The 17289-nt window shown below is 44.0% G+C and overlaps 1 protein-coding gene across 1 annotated transcript in view; it reads left to right on the top strand.

Annotated features, from left to right (window-relative positions):
* The window catches only part of CPS1 (carbamoyl-phosphate synthase 1), a 136936-nt gene extending 135863 nt beyond the window's left edge, over positions 1 to 1073 (top strand). The window contains exon 38 of the mRNA XM_007421662.2: positions 915 to 1073. Within this exon, the coding sequence (XP_007421724.2) occupies positions 915 to 1013 (99 nt within the window). The 3' untranslated portion in view covers positions 1014 to 1073. The remainder of the gene's footprint in view (positions 1 to 914) is intronic.
* Positions 1074 to 17289: the final 16216 nt, after the last annotated feature.

Below are 17289 nucleotides of genomic sequence, written 5' to 3'. Positions count from 1 at the left end.
ATAACAACGTTTGGAAATTTCTGGGAGGCTAGATCCTGGAAAGAGCTACAGCCAGGGCAACAGTTGGATAAGAGACAGCTTAGCCCACAAAAGGAATGTGGACATGGCAAACATCTCAGAAGGGACTCTCCCTAGTTTCTTGGGCTGTAAAGGCAACAGAGGAGAAATGTACTTTCAGACTTGCAAGATTCTATTGATTTAACCTTACAATAAAGTAAAATTAGTTCATCTGGGCATGCTTCATGTCTGGACTATCAAGCAAGGCTGACATTAAGGTAGAATTGAGATGTTGGCATATATCTCAATAATTGCTTTGTATTGTATATTTTATTTTATTTTATTATATATGTGTTTCCCATTTTGTGTTCAACTGCACCTTTGGAAAACAGAAAATGTGCCTTTTGTTTGCTTGATTTAACTCAAATTAAGTCTCTCAGTTTTTAGCAGGTGGCATCTCTGGCTCACTGGGTCTGGGCTTAGAACTTAAGCAGGATTGGGACATACCAGGAGAGCAGGCTAGAGGGGTGGGGTGAGGGAGGAGAACCATTCCATAAAGCAGTAATGGGAAATCACTTCCATACTGTGCCAGGAAAAACTACAGTACATAGAAGTTGCAAAGCATTGAGCTCAACTTAAAGGAGACTTTATTTAAACCTTTCAAATATGCTAGTTGTAATAAACGCAGCAAATCAGTCTTTCCTCCTTTCTTCCTCCCCCTCGCAGTCCCAGCCATAATGATTATTGTGTAAATTGAACACAGAAAGAATTATCTTTGCATCAGCCATACAATAGATTCCTTTAATGGAAAAATCTGCTGAAAATAATTTACAGATGAAACTTAGATGGAATTTGGCTAATTCTCATTAACCTGTTTTGTTAAACATTTACACTTCTCCTGGATTTTATGGTTTCAGGTAGCAAAACTCTTCACTGAAGCTCTCCAGTATTCTGGAAAACTGGACTGTAAAAGCCTCTTCCACTATAGATGGTTGAATACCAGCACTGCAGCATAGAAGAAAACTTCCTGGCAATGAAGAAATTCCATTCCTTAATGAGATTTTTTTTTTTTTATTGTGTAAATCCTAATGTCAGTTAACATCTTTGCACCCAGCATTTTATCTTATGCTTTGGAACTCTATGCCAGCAGTTTCCCCCAAACTGGATTTCTACTGCCAATGTGGTAGCAACCATCAACATCATCCTCAGCCAGCAGTGCAGTAGGATTAGAGTTGCCACATCCAGGTGATAAAAATTGAGGTGACGGTTGTCTTACAACAAACAGATACAGAAAACTCTAATTCTTTACTGCCATGTATTGGTCGTCTGGATTTTTGCAGCCTGGATATGTCAGCTCAGAATAAGATGCGATGTATAAAGATGATGAGAATTTTACTCTAATATACTTTAGAAATAAGAAAGGTTGTGTTCTTGATCTTTATTGCTCTATAGGCTGGCTTAATTCCAAAGTATCTTGAAAACTGGCTAAGTGTGATGGAATGGAATTATGAAGGCCAGACTCAGGGAGAAAAACATTTTCTTAGCTCGGCGGAGGAATGTGGGAGATACAAGAGGATGAGACTGGCACCTCCCTGAGGAATTCACAATGTTGTGGCTGGCTGACTTGGGAACTGGGGTTTCAGTCTGGGAAGATTCTTGCTAGAGATTGTAGCTAATAAACATAGCTGAAGTGAATTTGCATTGTCTCTTGGAGTTCCTTGGGCTAGGCCTGACGCTAAGCATGTGAAAAAATAAAATCAGTAGTTGTTCTAATTGTTTTAATGTTCTAAGTTTTTAAGCATTCTAACAGAGCCTGTTCTGTTCTTGAGCATTTAAATAGATTTACATCTTGCCTATTCTCCGTGGCAGGAACCTCCCATGATTTTAGATTCAGAGCAATAACCCTTTGAGGTAAGTTGTGCTGAAAGAGATTGACAGGCCCAAATTCACTCAGAGAGCTTCAATGACTTCCTGGTCCCAGTCCAACACCTTAAGCAAGACTCCACACTGGCTTTCTCATAATGTATGGCAAAATATAATATGATATACATGTCATATGAGATACCACAATTGATAGCATGGTTTTTTAGAAAGATAAATGAAGAATGTAAATATGATGGTAGAGTTCTGGAGTAAAGCATAAAATATGAAATTGCATAAGATACAACATATTACATTGTTAGCAAATAAGCCAAACCAATGTCCCCTTTCCCCCCCACCCTTGTCATTGTTTGTTGGGACTCCTTTGGTCAAGAGATGATTGATACTGTTCCTGCTGGTTTGGAAACATTCATTTGCTTTCCTTGAAGATTCACTTTGTATATTCCTTCAACAGTCAGGGATACCTTCAGAAAATTCACATAGTGTAATTCAAAACCATCATTTGAGTGTCATGTACTCTTAATCTATCTTCTTCTCACCATGGCTCATTCTGAAGAATTTCCTGCCCTCTCTTTTACAGCCAGCAATCAGCCTTCTACCACTTGATTTACCTCAGCAATATCACAATCACTTGCTACTGAATATGATGAATGTGACAGGAACTCTTTCAAATAAAAGGATGGCAATTCACAGCTTTTGGGTGACAGCTGATGACAGATAATACAGCTTCTTTTTGTTTGTTTTTCATATTGAATTGGCCCACTATCTTCTATACATTTGAGGCCTGATCCCAATTTATCTCATTATGTTACACTGCAGTGCCTCCATAAGTCTCTTTCATAATTAAAAACAATTCAAGTAAGATTTGAACCTATGCCCACCTCACAAAATAAAGAACAGAATCCTTGTTGCTGTTCAGTCATTTAGCCACTTCCAACTATTTGTATCTCTGAACATCATTTCACTAGGATTTTCTTGCAGGAATAGCTTCACTGAGATCTTGTAAGCATACATGCATGCTTCTTGCAAAGATGAAGAGATTTACATAAAAATGTCTCTACTATATTACCAATATCTGCAGGCAGGGTTGAAAAAACTCCTGTTGAAAGTCCATGACAAGTTAAATGGAACAACGATCAATCTTACATGTCCCTATTTGTTTGCCTTGGTCAAGTGACTTCTTTAAAGTGCAGGGAGGAGTAGTGAATACGCTTTCATGCCAAACAATTTATTCAAAATTTAATTTCTATTTTGTATGCCATGGCTCAGCCTCAGAATGATGTATTAATAACAGAGTTCCATTTGTGCAATTCAGAGGGGTTTTTTTTCTATTACTATTAAATATATAAAATTAGTTTAAATTTATCTGACTCTGAAAGGAAGGGTTACATTCCCCAAAGAGTACCTGGGGCTACTCTTGAAGTTCACTTGGCAGCTACAGCTAGTCCAGAATACAGGTAGATCTCGCTTAATGACTGCCCTGTTTAGCTACTGTTCAAAGTTACGATGGCACTAAAAAAATAACTTTATGACCAGTTCTTGCACTTACAACTGTCACAGCATCCCACGGTCACGTGATTGCCATTTGTTCTGCTAGCCATAGCAGATTGCCAGCTAAATTTTAATCTGGAGCCCTTGATTAACTGTAAGGGGAATTTTGTATAGCTACATACATAACAGTTTAGGTATAATGATTTCAGAAAAAGCATTACTTTGCAGGCAGGGAAATTGTCACAATTAGTCACTGAATGGAGAAGCAATTAGAGTTATAAAATAATTTACTGCTTTTACTACAGTCCAATATTTTTATGGCAGATGACAGAATGGAGGAGGGGATCTGAAAATCTGTTTACTTGCCTTAGCTGCATGCTACTTACAGAGATATCTACTGTAAATGTAAAGCTGTCAGAGATTGATAGTTTTCTAGCTTGCAGTTTTATGAATAAAGAATTTCAGCTGGTTCACAAGACAGTTCCTGTGTGCTGTGGTTTTCTCTCTCTGAGCCTGAAAACTCGCAATCTCTCCCCACTGCTGTGACAACTTTCCTCCTGGTAGGAAGTAGCTAGCCAGGTGCTAGGCTTTGCCCATCCCTGTAATATATTTCCTGAAAATAAATGTTTCTGATATAGTTATAAAACCTGCTACACTACAATCATTGCTCAGGTTGGATTCCTACTCTCAGGACCACTCACAACTTCAACCTCCAAGATAAAATCATGTTTGTTGTTTTTGGTATCCTTTGCTAACCTCGGCTTATTTTGAGCTTTTCCATGCCTGACACCAGCTCTACAGTTTCAGGTTACCTGGCTGTACTCTTTCGTGTTCAGTAAGAGGCATTTGTAATGGCATGCAAATCCCACCACAGTTTTATATCCCATGCCTCTTATCGCATAATATGAACTCTTATCTGTTCCTTTCCTCGCTATTTTACTAGGCTGCATAGTCTTTTGAGCGCTGTGCTGGAGCCTCTTCCTCTGCATCAGAAAGTCTCCCATAACTTTTCAGTAGAGGGTCAGTTCTGCCTCCATGGATCTTCGGAGTAGAACTTCCTGGGTTTGTCAATGTGTGATGCTTGTCGGACTTGAATATTTCACCCAAATCTTCAAATTTTAGGCAATGAACAGCTTAACTGCACTTCACAGTCTCTAGAGTACTTTAAGAATGATAAAAAAACACTGCAAGATGCCTTTTGCATCAACCAAATACACAGCACCTACACAGAGATCTTTTCTTGATTTCCTTATTGTCTCTGCTAATATTTTCCAGGAAAGGGAAATGGAGGAAAGGAGTAGGAAGCCCTGCTTACACCTAATCGTCATTTACCTCCACAGCTGAAGGTACTCGAAGCAGTTTCTACAGTGTCCATAGCCTCTCATACAATGAAGGAGGAAATCAGCTGAAAAACAGATGAGGGCTGAATGCTCGCTAATGGCTTGTTAATTGCATACCAGCATTGCCATTTTGTGTGAGTGCCAAACTTCCTGCAGGCACAGGTGCTCTCAGTGCACCATCCATAGGTAATCACCTCTTTAATTATACACTACACCAAAGTCTCTCCGGCAACAACAGTCTTGCTGTTCTATGTGGCCATCTCTGCTTTTTGTTCTAATTCACGAAAAAGGGGGTTTATTTACCATTCTTTTGCCAAATGAAGCAGTACGCTTTAGAAAAATCTTCCCTTCTGTTTGCATAAGCAACACTGAGTACTGAGGAAAGGAACAATTTCTTTGTCCTCTGCTTGTGATCTAAAATTGTAGCTGCATTCCACCATCTCCTCCTTCAGGAACGTGGGCGTAAGGACTCTGAGAAAAGACCTTCGAGTACTTGCAGCTGTTGAGAGTAACTCAGACCATGGGGCCAGGGGAGGAAAAGGCAAGCGGTTCTCTCTACTGTACCCTCTTTTTGCTCACAAAACCAGCTCAGCTTTTAAAAGTAGCTTTCATTCCACATGGGAAAACTGATGCAGCTAGGATAAACATAGGAAAGTAAATTAACCTGGCCATTTGGTCTTCTGTACAGTGGGTAGGCAACAATGAATTTCCTGAGGAATGAGGAAGGGAAGTCATGATAAAGCAGATGTTTTAATTTCTACCCATACATCACTTATAGAGTGGAGTCAGAAAAAACAGAAGGGATCTGCTCTTGTTTTAAATACAGGTAGTCCTCACTTAACGATGGTAATTGGGACAGCAATTCCATTGCTAAGCAACGCGGTTGTAAAGCATGACATTGCGTGACTGTGCCGACTTACAATGGCAGTTGCAGCAATCCCAGTTGTTGTAGTTAGGTGAATCCCACACGGTCGCAGTATCCTGCAGTCACACGATTACCATTTGTGCCTTCCTGCCAGCTTTCCCATTGACTTTGCTTGTCAGATGCCAGCAGTGAAGATCGCAAATGGTGATCATGTGATTGTGGGACACTGCAATCATTGTAATTGTGAGCTGGTTGCCAAGCACCCAAATTGTGATCACGTGACTGTGGGGACACTGCAACAGCTGCAACTACAAGGAACAGTTGTAAGTCCCCTCATTCAGTGCTGTTGTAACTTTGAACGATTGCTGAACGAGTCATCATTAAATGAGTACTTGTAAAGTTCTTATTCTCAAACTGTTGAATGCTCATCCATACTGTGAATGATTGCTCTGCTGAACAAGAAAACAGCATGTATATGAGGTCTCAAACTCCTGTATCATACAACCAGGGTACACAGACTCCTCCAATGCTCCAAATGTTCCTTTTTCTAGTTCTGCTAGTTTCTAATAAAAGGCATGAACATGCTCTTGTAGAAAGCTTTAAAAACATACAGCCAGAAATTTAATCATGGTTTTTGTTCTCTGTTAATTAAGAACAGAAGAACCCTCTGACTCCATCCTAACAACTAAGCCAAATTACAGTAACACTCTCAACATCTATGCCAAGAGAAAACTCTTCCTGCCACATTTGTCGATATCGCCTATCAAGAGATCATACCAAATGGGTAGTTTGCTCAGCAGTTCAGCTGGCTGTGTCTTCTTTCCTGTAGAGAGTCAGACTGTGATCACTCTGATTATAATTGTGCTCTTAAAGCATGAATCGTGTGAAAGCCTAGCCTGTGAATAAAGCCCTCTGCTCTATTTGTTTTTTAGACAAACATTGAAAAAAGCCAATCCAAAGAACATTATTCTCTGACTACCAGAAAACGGTTAATAACACAACTATCTCCAGTTATTCATCTGTAGCCACAGCGAAGTTAATAACACATTTCAAGAATATGCACATTACACATATCACTATGCTGCCCCCTTTTATTTAAATAGCATACTTTTCTGTCCCCAAGTCTGTAGCACTCACTACAGAGGCAGAAGCCATTCTGTAAACCTAGTATTATTTCAGAGCTAATTCTTTGATTAAATGGTTAAGCTCTGCAAAACTGAAACTCAATATTCTGCAATAGTTGTCACAAAGGTGTGGGGACTAAGGCCATACCTGGTATACTTTTAGCCAAATAAATATCCCTAAAAACTTTGTAATTTTGTTTTGTGGACTAAGCATTCCAACAATAGCTTCTATTTTAATTTCATTAGGTTTTATATGAACTACAGTGGGGCAAAAAAGTATTTAGTCAGCCACCAATTGTGCAAGTTCTCCCACTTAAAAAGATGAAAGAGGCCTGTAATTTTCATCATAGGTATACCTCAACTATGAGAGACAAAATGGGGGGAAAAAATCCAGAAAATCACATTGTCTGATTTTTAAAGAATTTATTTGCAAATCATGGTGGAAAATAAGTATTTGGTCAATATCAAAAGTTCATCTCAATACTTTGTTATATATCCTTTGTTGGCAATGACAGAGATCAAACGTTTTCTGTAAGTCTTCAGTAGGTTTTCACACACTGTTGCTGGTATTTTGGCCCATTCCTCCATGCAGATCTCCTCTAGAGCAGTGATGTTTTGGGGCTGTCGCTGGGCAACACGGACTTTCAACTCCCTCCAAAGGTTTTCCATGGGGTTGAGATCTGGAGACTGGCTAGGCCACTCCAGGACCTTGAAATGCTTCTTACGAAGCCACTCCTTCGTTGCCCGGGTGGTGTGTTTGGGATCATTGTCATGCTGAAAGACCCAGCCACGTTTCATCTTCAATGCCCTTGCTGATGGAAGGAGGTGTTCACTCAAAATCTCACAATACATGGCCCCATTCATTCTTTCCTTTACACGGATCAGTCATCCTGGTCCCTTTGCAGAAAAACAGCCCCAAAGCATGATGTTTCCACCCCCATGCTTCACAGTAGGTATGGTGTTCTTTGGATGCAACTCAGCATTCTCTCTCCTCCAAACACAACGAGTTGAGTTTAGACCAAAACGTTCTACTTTGGTTTCATCTGACCATATGACATTCTCCCAATCCTCTTCTGGATCATCCAAATGCTCTCTAGCAAACTTCAGACGGGCCCAGACATGTACTGGCTTAAGCAGGGGGACACATCTGGCACTGCAGGATTTGAGTCCCTGGCAGCATAGTGTGTTACTGATGGTAGCCTTTGTTACTTTGGTCCCAGCTCTCTGCAGGTCATTCACTAGGTCCCCCCCGTGTGGTTCTGGGATTTTTGCTCACCGTTCTTGTGATCATTTTGACCCCACAGGGTGAGATCTTGCATGAAGCCCCAGATCGAGGGAGATTATCAGTAGTCTTGTATGTCTTCCATTTTCTAATTATTGCTCCCACAGTTGATTTCTTCACACCAAGCTGCTTGCCTATTGCAGATTCAGTCTTCCCAGCCTGAATGCAGGTCTACAATTTTATTTCTGGTGTCCTTCAACAGCTCTTTGGTCTTGACCATAGTGGAGTTTGGAGTGTGACTGTTTGAGGTTGTGGACAGGTGTCTTTTATACTGATAACAAGGTCAAACAGGTGCCATTACTACAGGTAACGAGTGGAGGACAGAGGAGCCTCTTAAAGAAGTAGTTACAGGTCTGTGAGAGCCAGACATCTTGCTTGTTTGTAGGTGACCATATACTTATTTTCCACCATGATTTGCAAATAAATTCTTTAAAAATCAGACAATGTGATTTTCTGGATTTTTTCCCCATTTTGTCTCTCATAGTTGAGGTATACCTGTGATGAGAATTACAGGCCTCTCTCATCTTTTTAAGTGGGAGAACTTGCACAATTGGTGGCTGACTAAATACTTTTTTGCCCCACTGTATAGTAAGAATATGACCCAGATATTTTATTTCTCTCAATTAGAATCTATATTTTTCTGTATTTAATTTCAGATTTCTTTCTCTGAATTCTCTTGTTTACTTCTGTTTTCTTTATATCATCAATACAACCCATACCTCCTTTGTGGTATCATTCCTTGCTAGAGTTTGGAAACAGATGAAATATAAAAAGCAGTCTTTTAATCACTGTCAGAAAACGACAGACACGGGTTCGGTTATCCAGTAGACAGAAGTTTTTATTGGGCACGTTTGCAAAGGTGGGTCCCTCCCGCAGCAATGGAGGAACCCCGAAGCAAGGTCTGACAGGTTTTTATACCCCCTATCTGTCCTCCCCCTCCTGCGAGGGCTTGGCTCACAATCTCACCTTTTTTACTGCCCCGGAGCGCCGCTAATTAACCGCAAAACCGCAGACATTCCACTTTCCGAATCCAATCAGCGCAATACACATTCCAATCCCCACTTGACCCGACAGCCGCCCCCTGCCGTTTCTCTTCACTCTGGTGCGATCGTGCCTCTTGCCTGCAGTCTTTCCTCCCTCCTGCCGTCCCTCTCCACTCTGGTGCGAGTGTGCCTTCTGCCCATCCTCCCTCCTGCCACCCCCCCAAGGCTGCCCCATGGTGCACAGCGCTCTCCCCTAGCAAACATGGTTCGTTTGAGGCCCTCACTTCTCCCTGCCTTCTCACAATCCCCCTTTTCTTTTCACGCCTCTGTTGGGCCTCAAACCTGGCTAACAGGATTGCTCCCTCGTCCCGGACCCGGGGCTTCACACACTGGGACAGGTAATTCCCACAAGCAGGGAGACATTGCATTAAGCAACATACTAGGACCAGTAAGGCAATGAAACCAATGGCTAGTACAAAAAGTTGTTTTAACCAAGCAAAGTTAGGTAACCAACTAGTGAGCCACGACCAATTCCATCCCTCTGGATCCTCGGATATGCGAGAGGCTAAGGTCTTCAACTTGGCTAGTTTTGCTTCAACATAATTCTTATTGTTGGTTAGGTTAAAGCAACAAAGACCTTGAAAAGATTCACAGCCTTGTCCTGCCCTTAATAGGAGATAGTCTATAGCTATCCGATTTTGAATGACCACCCTCCTGATCTCAGTGACTTCTTCAGTGAGGGCTGCAATGAGAGAGGATGTAAGGTTGACACTTTTAGCCAGGAGGCAGGCCACCTTCCTTAGGTCCAGGTAAGTTCTTCCGCTTAGTGCAGGAACCCCTACTAAGGAGAGGGCCAGAGCCATGGCTTCTGTTTCGGACAAGAGTGTCACATCACTCTCACAATCAGATGGCAGCTCCCTTTTTCTTTTTCTTTTGATGGGTGCGCTTGTATTGGAGGCAGGGCATATAGAGAGGTCAGGCGCCCTATGGCACAAGGGCCCCCTGAACTATAGGCTGGAACATAGGTGTAAGCTTCATGTCCACATAACAAAAAGAAACCTTTAGGTAGGTATAGAGGGGTTGAGGCGTAAGGGATATTATAGACCCCTCCACAAGTGAAAGCAGGACCTTTTGAGGGCAATGGGGGGTACGGTTCTGGGTATTGTTGAAATATACACATTGAGTTGCATTGGTTATCCCCAAGAGATTTAGAGCCATTTGCCTTTGATTAGTCCAGGGTCTTGGTATGGGAGAAGACCCAAAATGATAGAACATCCCCCCCCTCCCACGGGGATCATCCCCAGTGATCAAAGCTGTCTGTGCCAATTCTACGCCTTTATGTTGGTCATCTCCTCCCCTGCCTTAGTTCAGTTCCTTTTAAGTTTTACTTTGAGTCTGTCTCCCGGTTGGGCAGTCCATGGTCGGGGGTCGGGAGCTTGCTTAACCCGATGGTAGTGGGTCCAACCCCCTGTCAGGTCCGAACCGCTGATTCAGTTGTCAGGAGAACTTGGTATGGTCCCTCCCAAGATGATTTCAGCTTCTCATCCTTCCACGTCTTTATCAGGACCCAATCCTCTGGCTTGTGGGGGTGTTGGTCTTTCAGCAAGGGGGCCGTTGAGCGAGGAGTCCCTGTTTTCTTAGAGACAAGAGAGATTGTGACAGTACCAAGAGATACTTTCTCAGGAAGGCATCCTTTAGCTCGGGGATAGGCTCTCCCATTGGAGCCAGGAAAGGTCTTCCCATCATCAGCTTGAATGGGGAGACCCCCACATCCTTGCGAGGGGCTGTCCGCATTCGAAGCAGGGCAACCGGAAGTGTCTTTGTCCAAGGTAGCCCTGTTTCCAATCCCAGTTTGGTGAGATGTTGCTTCAACACCCCGTTGGCCCTTCCCACAGCTTTACAGTGTCTACCAAAGCCTGCACCCCCCGTGAGACCCTTCGTGCAGTTTCTCCACCATCCCCCTCATGTCAGCACGGCTCACTACTGGGGTCCCCTCAATTGTAACCCAATGACCTGCTTCCTCCCTGCAACCTTCCCTTTCCAGCAGCTGTGAGTAAACCCCGTTCCAGCCAAATTTTCCCGAAAATGTGCACTACTCCCCAGGCATATCGCGAGTCTGTGTAGACGGTGAGGGACACTCCCTTTCCCAACTCTAGTGCCCGTTTCAAAGCGTGCACTTCACACAGCTGAGCCGACCAATCCCCTGGTAGTGCCCCCTTCTCTATTGTCTCTCCCTCCGCCGTCACTATCGCATATCCTGACTTCCTTTGTCCCTGCTCTACTCGGCTAGACCCATCCACAAACCAGACCTCACCCTCCTCCAGCGGGACCTCCTGCAGGTCCTCCCGGGTCTTTGTTTGCAGCTGCAACAGGGTGGAGCACTCGTGCTCTGCCGGCTCCCATTCTTTCCACTCCCCCGCAAGAAACTCCGCTGGGTTCAAATTCCTGTCTGTTCCTACCACCACATCAGGACTTATCCGGAGAACTGTCTCATATTTCAACATCCTCCCTTCTGTCATCCAAGCAGCCGCCTGCTGACTAAGCACACTTAAGATCTGATGGGGTGAATGGACAATCACGGGGCTCCCAAAAGTGAGTTTTTTCCCTTCTGTCACTAGTACAGCAGCGGCAGCCACTGCCTGCACACAAGTCGGCCATCCCCTCACCACCGGTTCTAGGGCTTTGCTCAGGAAGGCCACTGGTTGATATTTCCCAGCCCGTCTCTGAGTCAGCACTCCAATGGCAGTTCCCCCATGGGCTGTAACGTATAGGTGAAAGGGGGGGGGGCAAGTTCGGTAGAGCCGGGGCCGTCACCAGGCTCCTTCGTAATTCCCCCCCACTTCTCTGTGTCCCTGTCTGTCCATTCTACCCTGTCAGATGATCCTTTCAACTTCTCATACAGAAACTGAGCCTTGCTCATGTACTCATCTATCCATAGCCTGCAATATCCTACTAGACCCAGAAACCGCCGCACCTCTGTTTTAGTATGAGGGGGCTTCAACTGCATTATCCCCTGTATGGGAGAAGGATCAATCAACTTCTCGCCCTTCCGGAGTACATGTCCTAAATACTTGACCTCCCTTTCCACAAATTGGACCTTCCCTTTTGACACCTTCAATCCTTCTTCAGCCAACCAGTTCAATAAAGCCACTGAGTCTTCTCTCACCTTTACTTCCTTCTCTCCAGACACCAACAAATCATCCACATACTGCAGCACCCGAGAACCCCCAGGGGCCCGGAACCCCTGGAGTTTCTCTTCCAATGCCTGTCCAAACAAGAGGGGGCTCTCGGTGTACCTCTGGGGCAGCACCGTCCATCTCAGTTGTTGCTTCAGCCCGCGCCTCCCATCCCGGGACAGCGGGTATTGGGCTTGCCGCAAACCCGTCACCCCTGGTTTCAAGGGGATGCTAATTGGGGCTATGCGAAACCGCCCCGCCCCCTTCTCCTGCCCATACCTCAGGGTTCACAACCTCCACGTCCGCCTCCCGCAACAAACACATCCTTTCTGCCTGTTCCACATTCCACAACTCCACTCCTAGACTACCCATGAGATCCCTTCCCAGCAAGTTCACTCTCGCCTGTGGGATCAGTAACACATCTGCAGTTACCTCCTTCCCATTCCACTCCAGTCTCACTTCCTCCAGTACGTCTGCCTTGACCAGAGAGCCTCCCACCCCCATCACCGATACCGATGCGCCCCGGGATTTCGCAATCCCTGGGATGTTCGAGAGGCTCTGGTGTCCACGAGGAACTGCCGTTCCTCGCCGGTGGGACCCACCGTGATGTTTACCAAGGGTTCCCCGTGGGTCCCGGTTGGGGAACCATGACCCCCTAGTCGTACAGGGGGAAACTCCTCTCATGTTCTCCCGATGTTCAGCATTATTGGGATCCCAATTTGGGTCTGCCAGAGGGAATTTAGTATCTGCGGCCAGGGCATTTGGGACATTTGCATTCCTTTGCTCCCAAGCCCCGAGCGCAGCTCGCCAAATCTGGCCCCTCTCTTCTGGCGTATAGAGGTGGGCTAAAATGTAATTCAGTTCCCCCAGGAGTATTCCACCGGGCCGAGAAAAAGTTCCAATTGTTCGGCGGCGGTATGGGCGTTCTCTTGCATACGAGGGAGGGTCCTTTTTAATTCCCTCAACTCACTGGGTTTGATGGGAATCGTTACGTAACTGGTGACGGCCACCCCCTGTGCGTTCGTTCCGTTCGGGACTTCCCGGACGGGGAAGGCACTGGCCGACCTTAGAATAAAGGGCAAGTTCTGAATGTCTTGGTTCAGCTGGTCCAGCTCTTTCCGCAGCCCGGGATAGGGTGGGGGCGCCGGAGGGGGAGCGATAGGAAGAGGAGGAGGAGGAGGAGGTAGCGGCCCCCATTGAGGTCTAGTCAGCCAGAGGTCCTCCTCATCCTCCTGTTCTTTTTGGACAAAAATTTTGGCTAACTTGGGTCGAGGCCCCTCCCAATGAACATGGAACCAGACTTCCACATAGGGTTCCTGTGTTAACATTTTATGCTCCACAATGTAGTTTTTTAGTTGGGTCACCCAGTAATTACTGGGGATTCCAATGGTAGGGGAATTCGGGGTCCACTAGTGGATATTTTCGCCATTCTTTAGTGCACAAAGTTATCATGGTCGGTTTTTCCAGACCCCTGGTGAATGGACACAACCAGGGTGTCTCCCACTGTTGCAACAATTGTCCTAATGGAGAATCCGTGGGGATTCCCCTACTGCGTTTTTCCCATTGGCCCCTGGCCTTACACTCTTACTCTGCGCCTTACCCATCCTTCCTGACTACGTTTCCCACCTTACAGAAGGTCCCGGACTCTTCTGTCCCCTTGCGGCGTCCAACGCCTCGTAACCACGCTAATCTCCCCGAGATTATGGGTAGGCTGTACTCACCAGACCTCCCGGAGGTCTCCTCGTCGGCCGACTTCCTCTTTACTTCTGTCTGACTGGCGATTGGAGTCCTGTCCTGGACCCGACTCCGGGGAAAACGGGAGACACCTCAACGGGGTGTTACGGCCGATTACTCACCGGTTCCCCACAGTCCGGTCCACGTCGAGGACTCCTGGCTGGCTCGCCAATTTTGTCAGAAAACGACAGACACGGGTTCGGTTATCCAGTAGACAGAAGTTTTTATTGGGCACGTTTGCAAAGGTGGGTCCCTCCCGCAGCAATGGAGGAACCCCGAAGCAAGGTCTGACAGGTTTTTATACCCCCTATCTGTCCCCCCCTCCTGCGAGGGCTTGGCTCACAATCTCACCTTTTTTACTGCCCCGGAGCGCCGCTAATTAACCGCAAAACCGCAGACATTCCACTTTCCGAATCCAATCAGTGCAATACACATTCCAATCCCCACTTGACCCGACAGCCGCCCCCTGCCGTTTCTCTTCACTCTGGTGCGATCGTGCCTCTTGCCTGCAGTCTTTCCTCCCTCCTGCCGTCCCTCTCCACTCTGGTGCGAGTGTGCCTTCTGCCCATCCTCCCTCCTGCCACCCCCCCAAGGCTGCCCCATGGTGCACAGCGCTCTCCCCTAGCAAACATGGTTCGTTTGAGGCCCTCACTTCTCCCTGCCTTCTCACATCACCAAAATTAATTGTACATAGTTTTGAACTAGTTTCATCTAGTTGTAGTTAACAAAATCCATTGCTAGCATCTAAACTGTAAATAGTTTTGCACCTAAAGTATTGCAATAATTTCTTCTATACTAGGTAAATTAAAATGTTATTTCAAAATAGCTTTATTCACATTTCTTGGAGCTAAACATATTCAAATTTGGTCTCTTCCTATTTCCCCCCCCACTATTATGTAGAATTAACCCATTCTGTTGGCTCTGCAACTTAATCTCACCCAACTGTTCCGTTACTTTAAATTCTGTAGCACCTTAGCTCTCAGTGGGAGAGGAATCTTTTTGGGAATTCAAATCATTGGATGGATATCTGGATTTAATTTAATAGAATAGTAACCGTTCCTCAAAATAACATATTTAAAACTGTCAGAACTATTATTGTTCTCTTCTAGATGTGGCAGCAAGTTCATTTCAGTTACTGTCCTTGTTGTCCATTTTTCCTTCAAAAGCCACTATTTGAAATTCCAGTGTGAAACACTGTTCTTCATATTAACAAACAAACCCCCCACCCTCTGTCACATTTCCTTAATACTCCTTTTTGTTATTGTTGTTGCACAGAGTAAGTAACCAATCTGGCATCTGACTTTTTCCCCTGAGGTTTAACTTGAAATGTCTTATGAACATTTGTAGACAATACATTAATTTGTGCCACAACATCTATTTTAAAGCATATTGCATATTTAAACCAGCATCCCAATCTTCTTCCCAATCATTTGAAATTAAAGCTCTGATGAACAATTCCTAGAAATGGTCTTTTTCTAATTCTTCCTTATATTCTTTTTCTATTTCTTCCTCCATCAGTGCAGATGTTTTTAATTTGCAACTCTGTACCCTTAGTCCTACTCCTCTTTACAAAATTAAGTATACCACATTTTCTAGTGTTTTCCGTGTGCTGAACAAGTTTGAATACTTGATAAATACCACACATTTCTTAGCTTCTGTTCTTGAATATGGCATTTGAGGTTGTTTAATTTGCAGTTCATCTGGATAACTTCTAACATTTATAATGTCCAGTTGTTTTTGTGCAGTTCTAATCCTTTCAATTTATACGTTGTTATTTTTCTGCTGGGCAAACATCTAAAGCTTTTTCCAGTGTTAAATCACACTCACAGTAATCTTGCCATTACCCTTTCTAAGCAAACAATTAAAGAAACTTATCCAAATGCACAAGTCTGTGCTAATCATTTAAAATCAGTCACATTTTTCCTTTCTGTTCTTTTCTTATATCTTTTATAAATAACATGCTCTCTTGGTGCACATTAAGCTTACAAAACTGCCTAAGCTGAAGCAAAGTGGACTTTTTTTTTCTTCCATAAGGATGGGAGAGTGGGAAACAAACTCCCTGCAATTGCTTCTTCTCGAGTTGGCCTGGTGTGAAAGAAGTTGCCATTTTCCGTGGCCCATGGAGGCCAGGCTTATGGCTGGGTTAAAGCTTGTTTCCTTTCTGCCAAGTATTCTTTCCAATTGGGTAGAAGAAACAAAGTTTAGCACAGATGCTTTTTGTAACCTTCTTCTCAGGTCTACCTGCACTGAAGTTTCAAAAAGTTCTGTTCTGTTGTTCAGGGCCACACCAAGAGAAACTTTCATGCAGACAATATAGATTTTGAGTTGGTTTTCTGTCTACAATATGGCTGAAAACTAAACACAGCTAGAAATGCCTAGGACAGAGGGGGGGGGGGGAGAGAGAGAGAGAGAGAGAGAGGAGGTAATAAAAAGAGAAGCCTCAATAAAGTGAAAGACAGCAATCAAACTCACGTGTGCTCGGAATTCAATGGTAAATGACAGCAAAGGCAAACTCATAGGACATCTGTTTCATGTAACACCTTCTGATGCCTCATCATTAAGATGCATTCATGCTAAGTAAAATCATCTTTAAAAGAAAACAGCATTTCTCTGACTACTGGTAAAAGAATCGACCAAATGAGAGGGAAAACAAGTGAGGTCTATTAAATTAATAGGTCTTCCATTTTCAGAATCCGTAATACAAACTTGTCTCAGATACTTAGGGTTACTTGTTTTCACACTAATTGTGATGTTTTCTCTCTGGCTTGAGAGTAGAAGCAATCATTTTTCTCCATACCATTGTACATAAAATAATTATTATGCCTGATATGGAATAATCATTGTACGGTTCTTAAAACCTCTTAAAATGAAGCAATTCTCATATTGATTTCAACCATATGCTATTCTTCCAATCACTACAGTAACTTTTCTTGGCGGATGAAGGATTAAGTGAAAACATAAAAACAGTGAAAGAGTACCAGACCATATTAATCGTTGCAGATGTTGAAATAATGGAATTTGGATTCAAATTTCTCTGACCAAAATTTTTAAAGAACGAAACACTTAAAATTTATTCAAGACCTGGAATACAGCATAGCCTGAGTTAAACCCCCAGGCAGCCCTTCACTACCAGCATTGTTGGCCATTTCATCTGTGACTCGCTTTTCTCTCTGGAAGCGTAGGCAAAATTGTGGGTTCCTTAGGAGTCACCCCATCTTTTTCCCAACTGAAAAGGTACCACATGACTGCCGCTGTTTCACCCTCCTTTTGCTTTTGTACAGAAAAATGGGTAACATCAGGATAGGATTACGCATCGCCCCCTAACACCATCCAACCATTTAAGGATGGGATTCAGACAGTGCTACCTAGACAATGTTGGGATTCTAAGTGCAGCGTTCATTTATATTGTGCTTAGA

Source organism: Python bivittatus, unplaced genomic scaffold (genome assembly GCF_059951505.1).
Source record: "Python bivittatus isolate LINGU-HERP-01145 unplaced genomic scaffold, Pbiv_v1 ctg000200_np1212, whole genome shotgun sequence".
Classification (NCBI taxonomy): domain Eukaryota; kingdom Metazoa; phylum Chordata; class Lepidosauria; order Squamata; family Pythonidae; genus Python; species Python bivittatus.
Note: the sequence above shows the minus strand (reverse complement) of the source record. Positions and strands in the feature narration are given on the sequence as shown.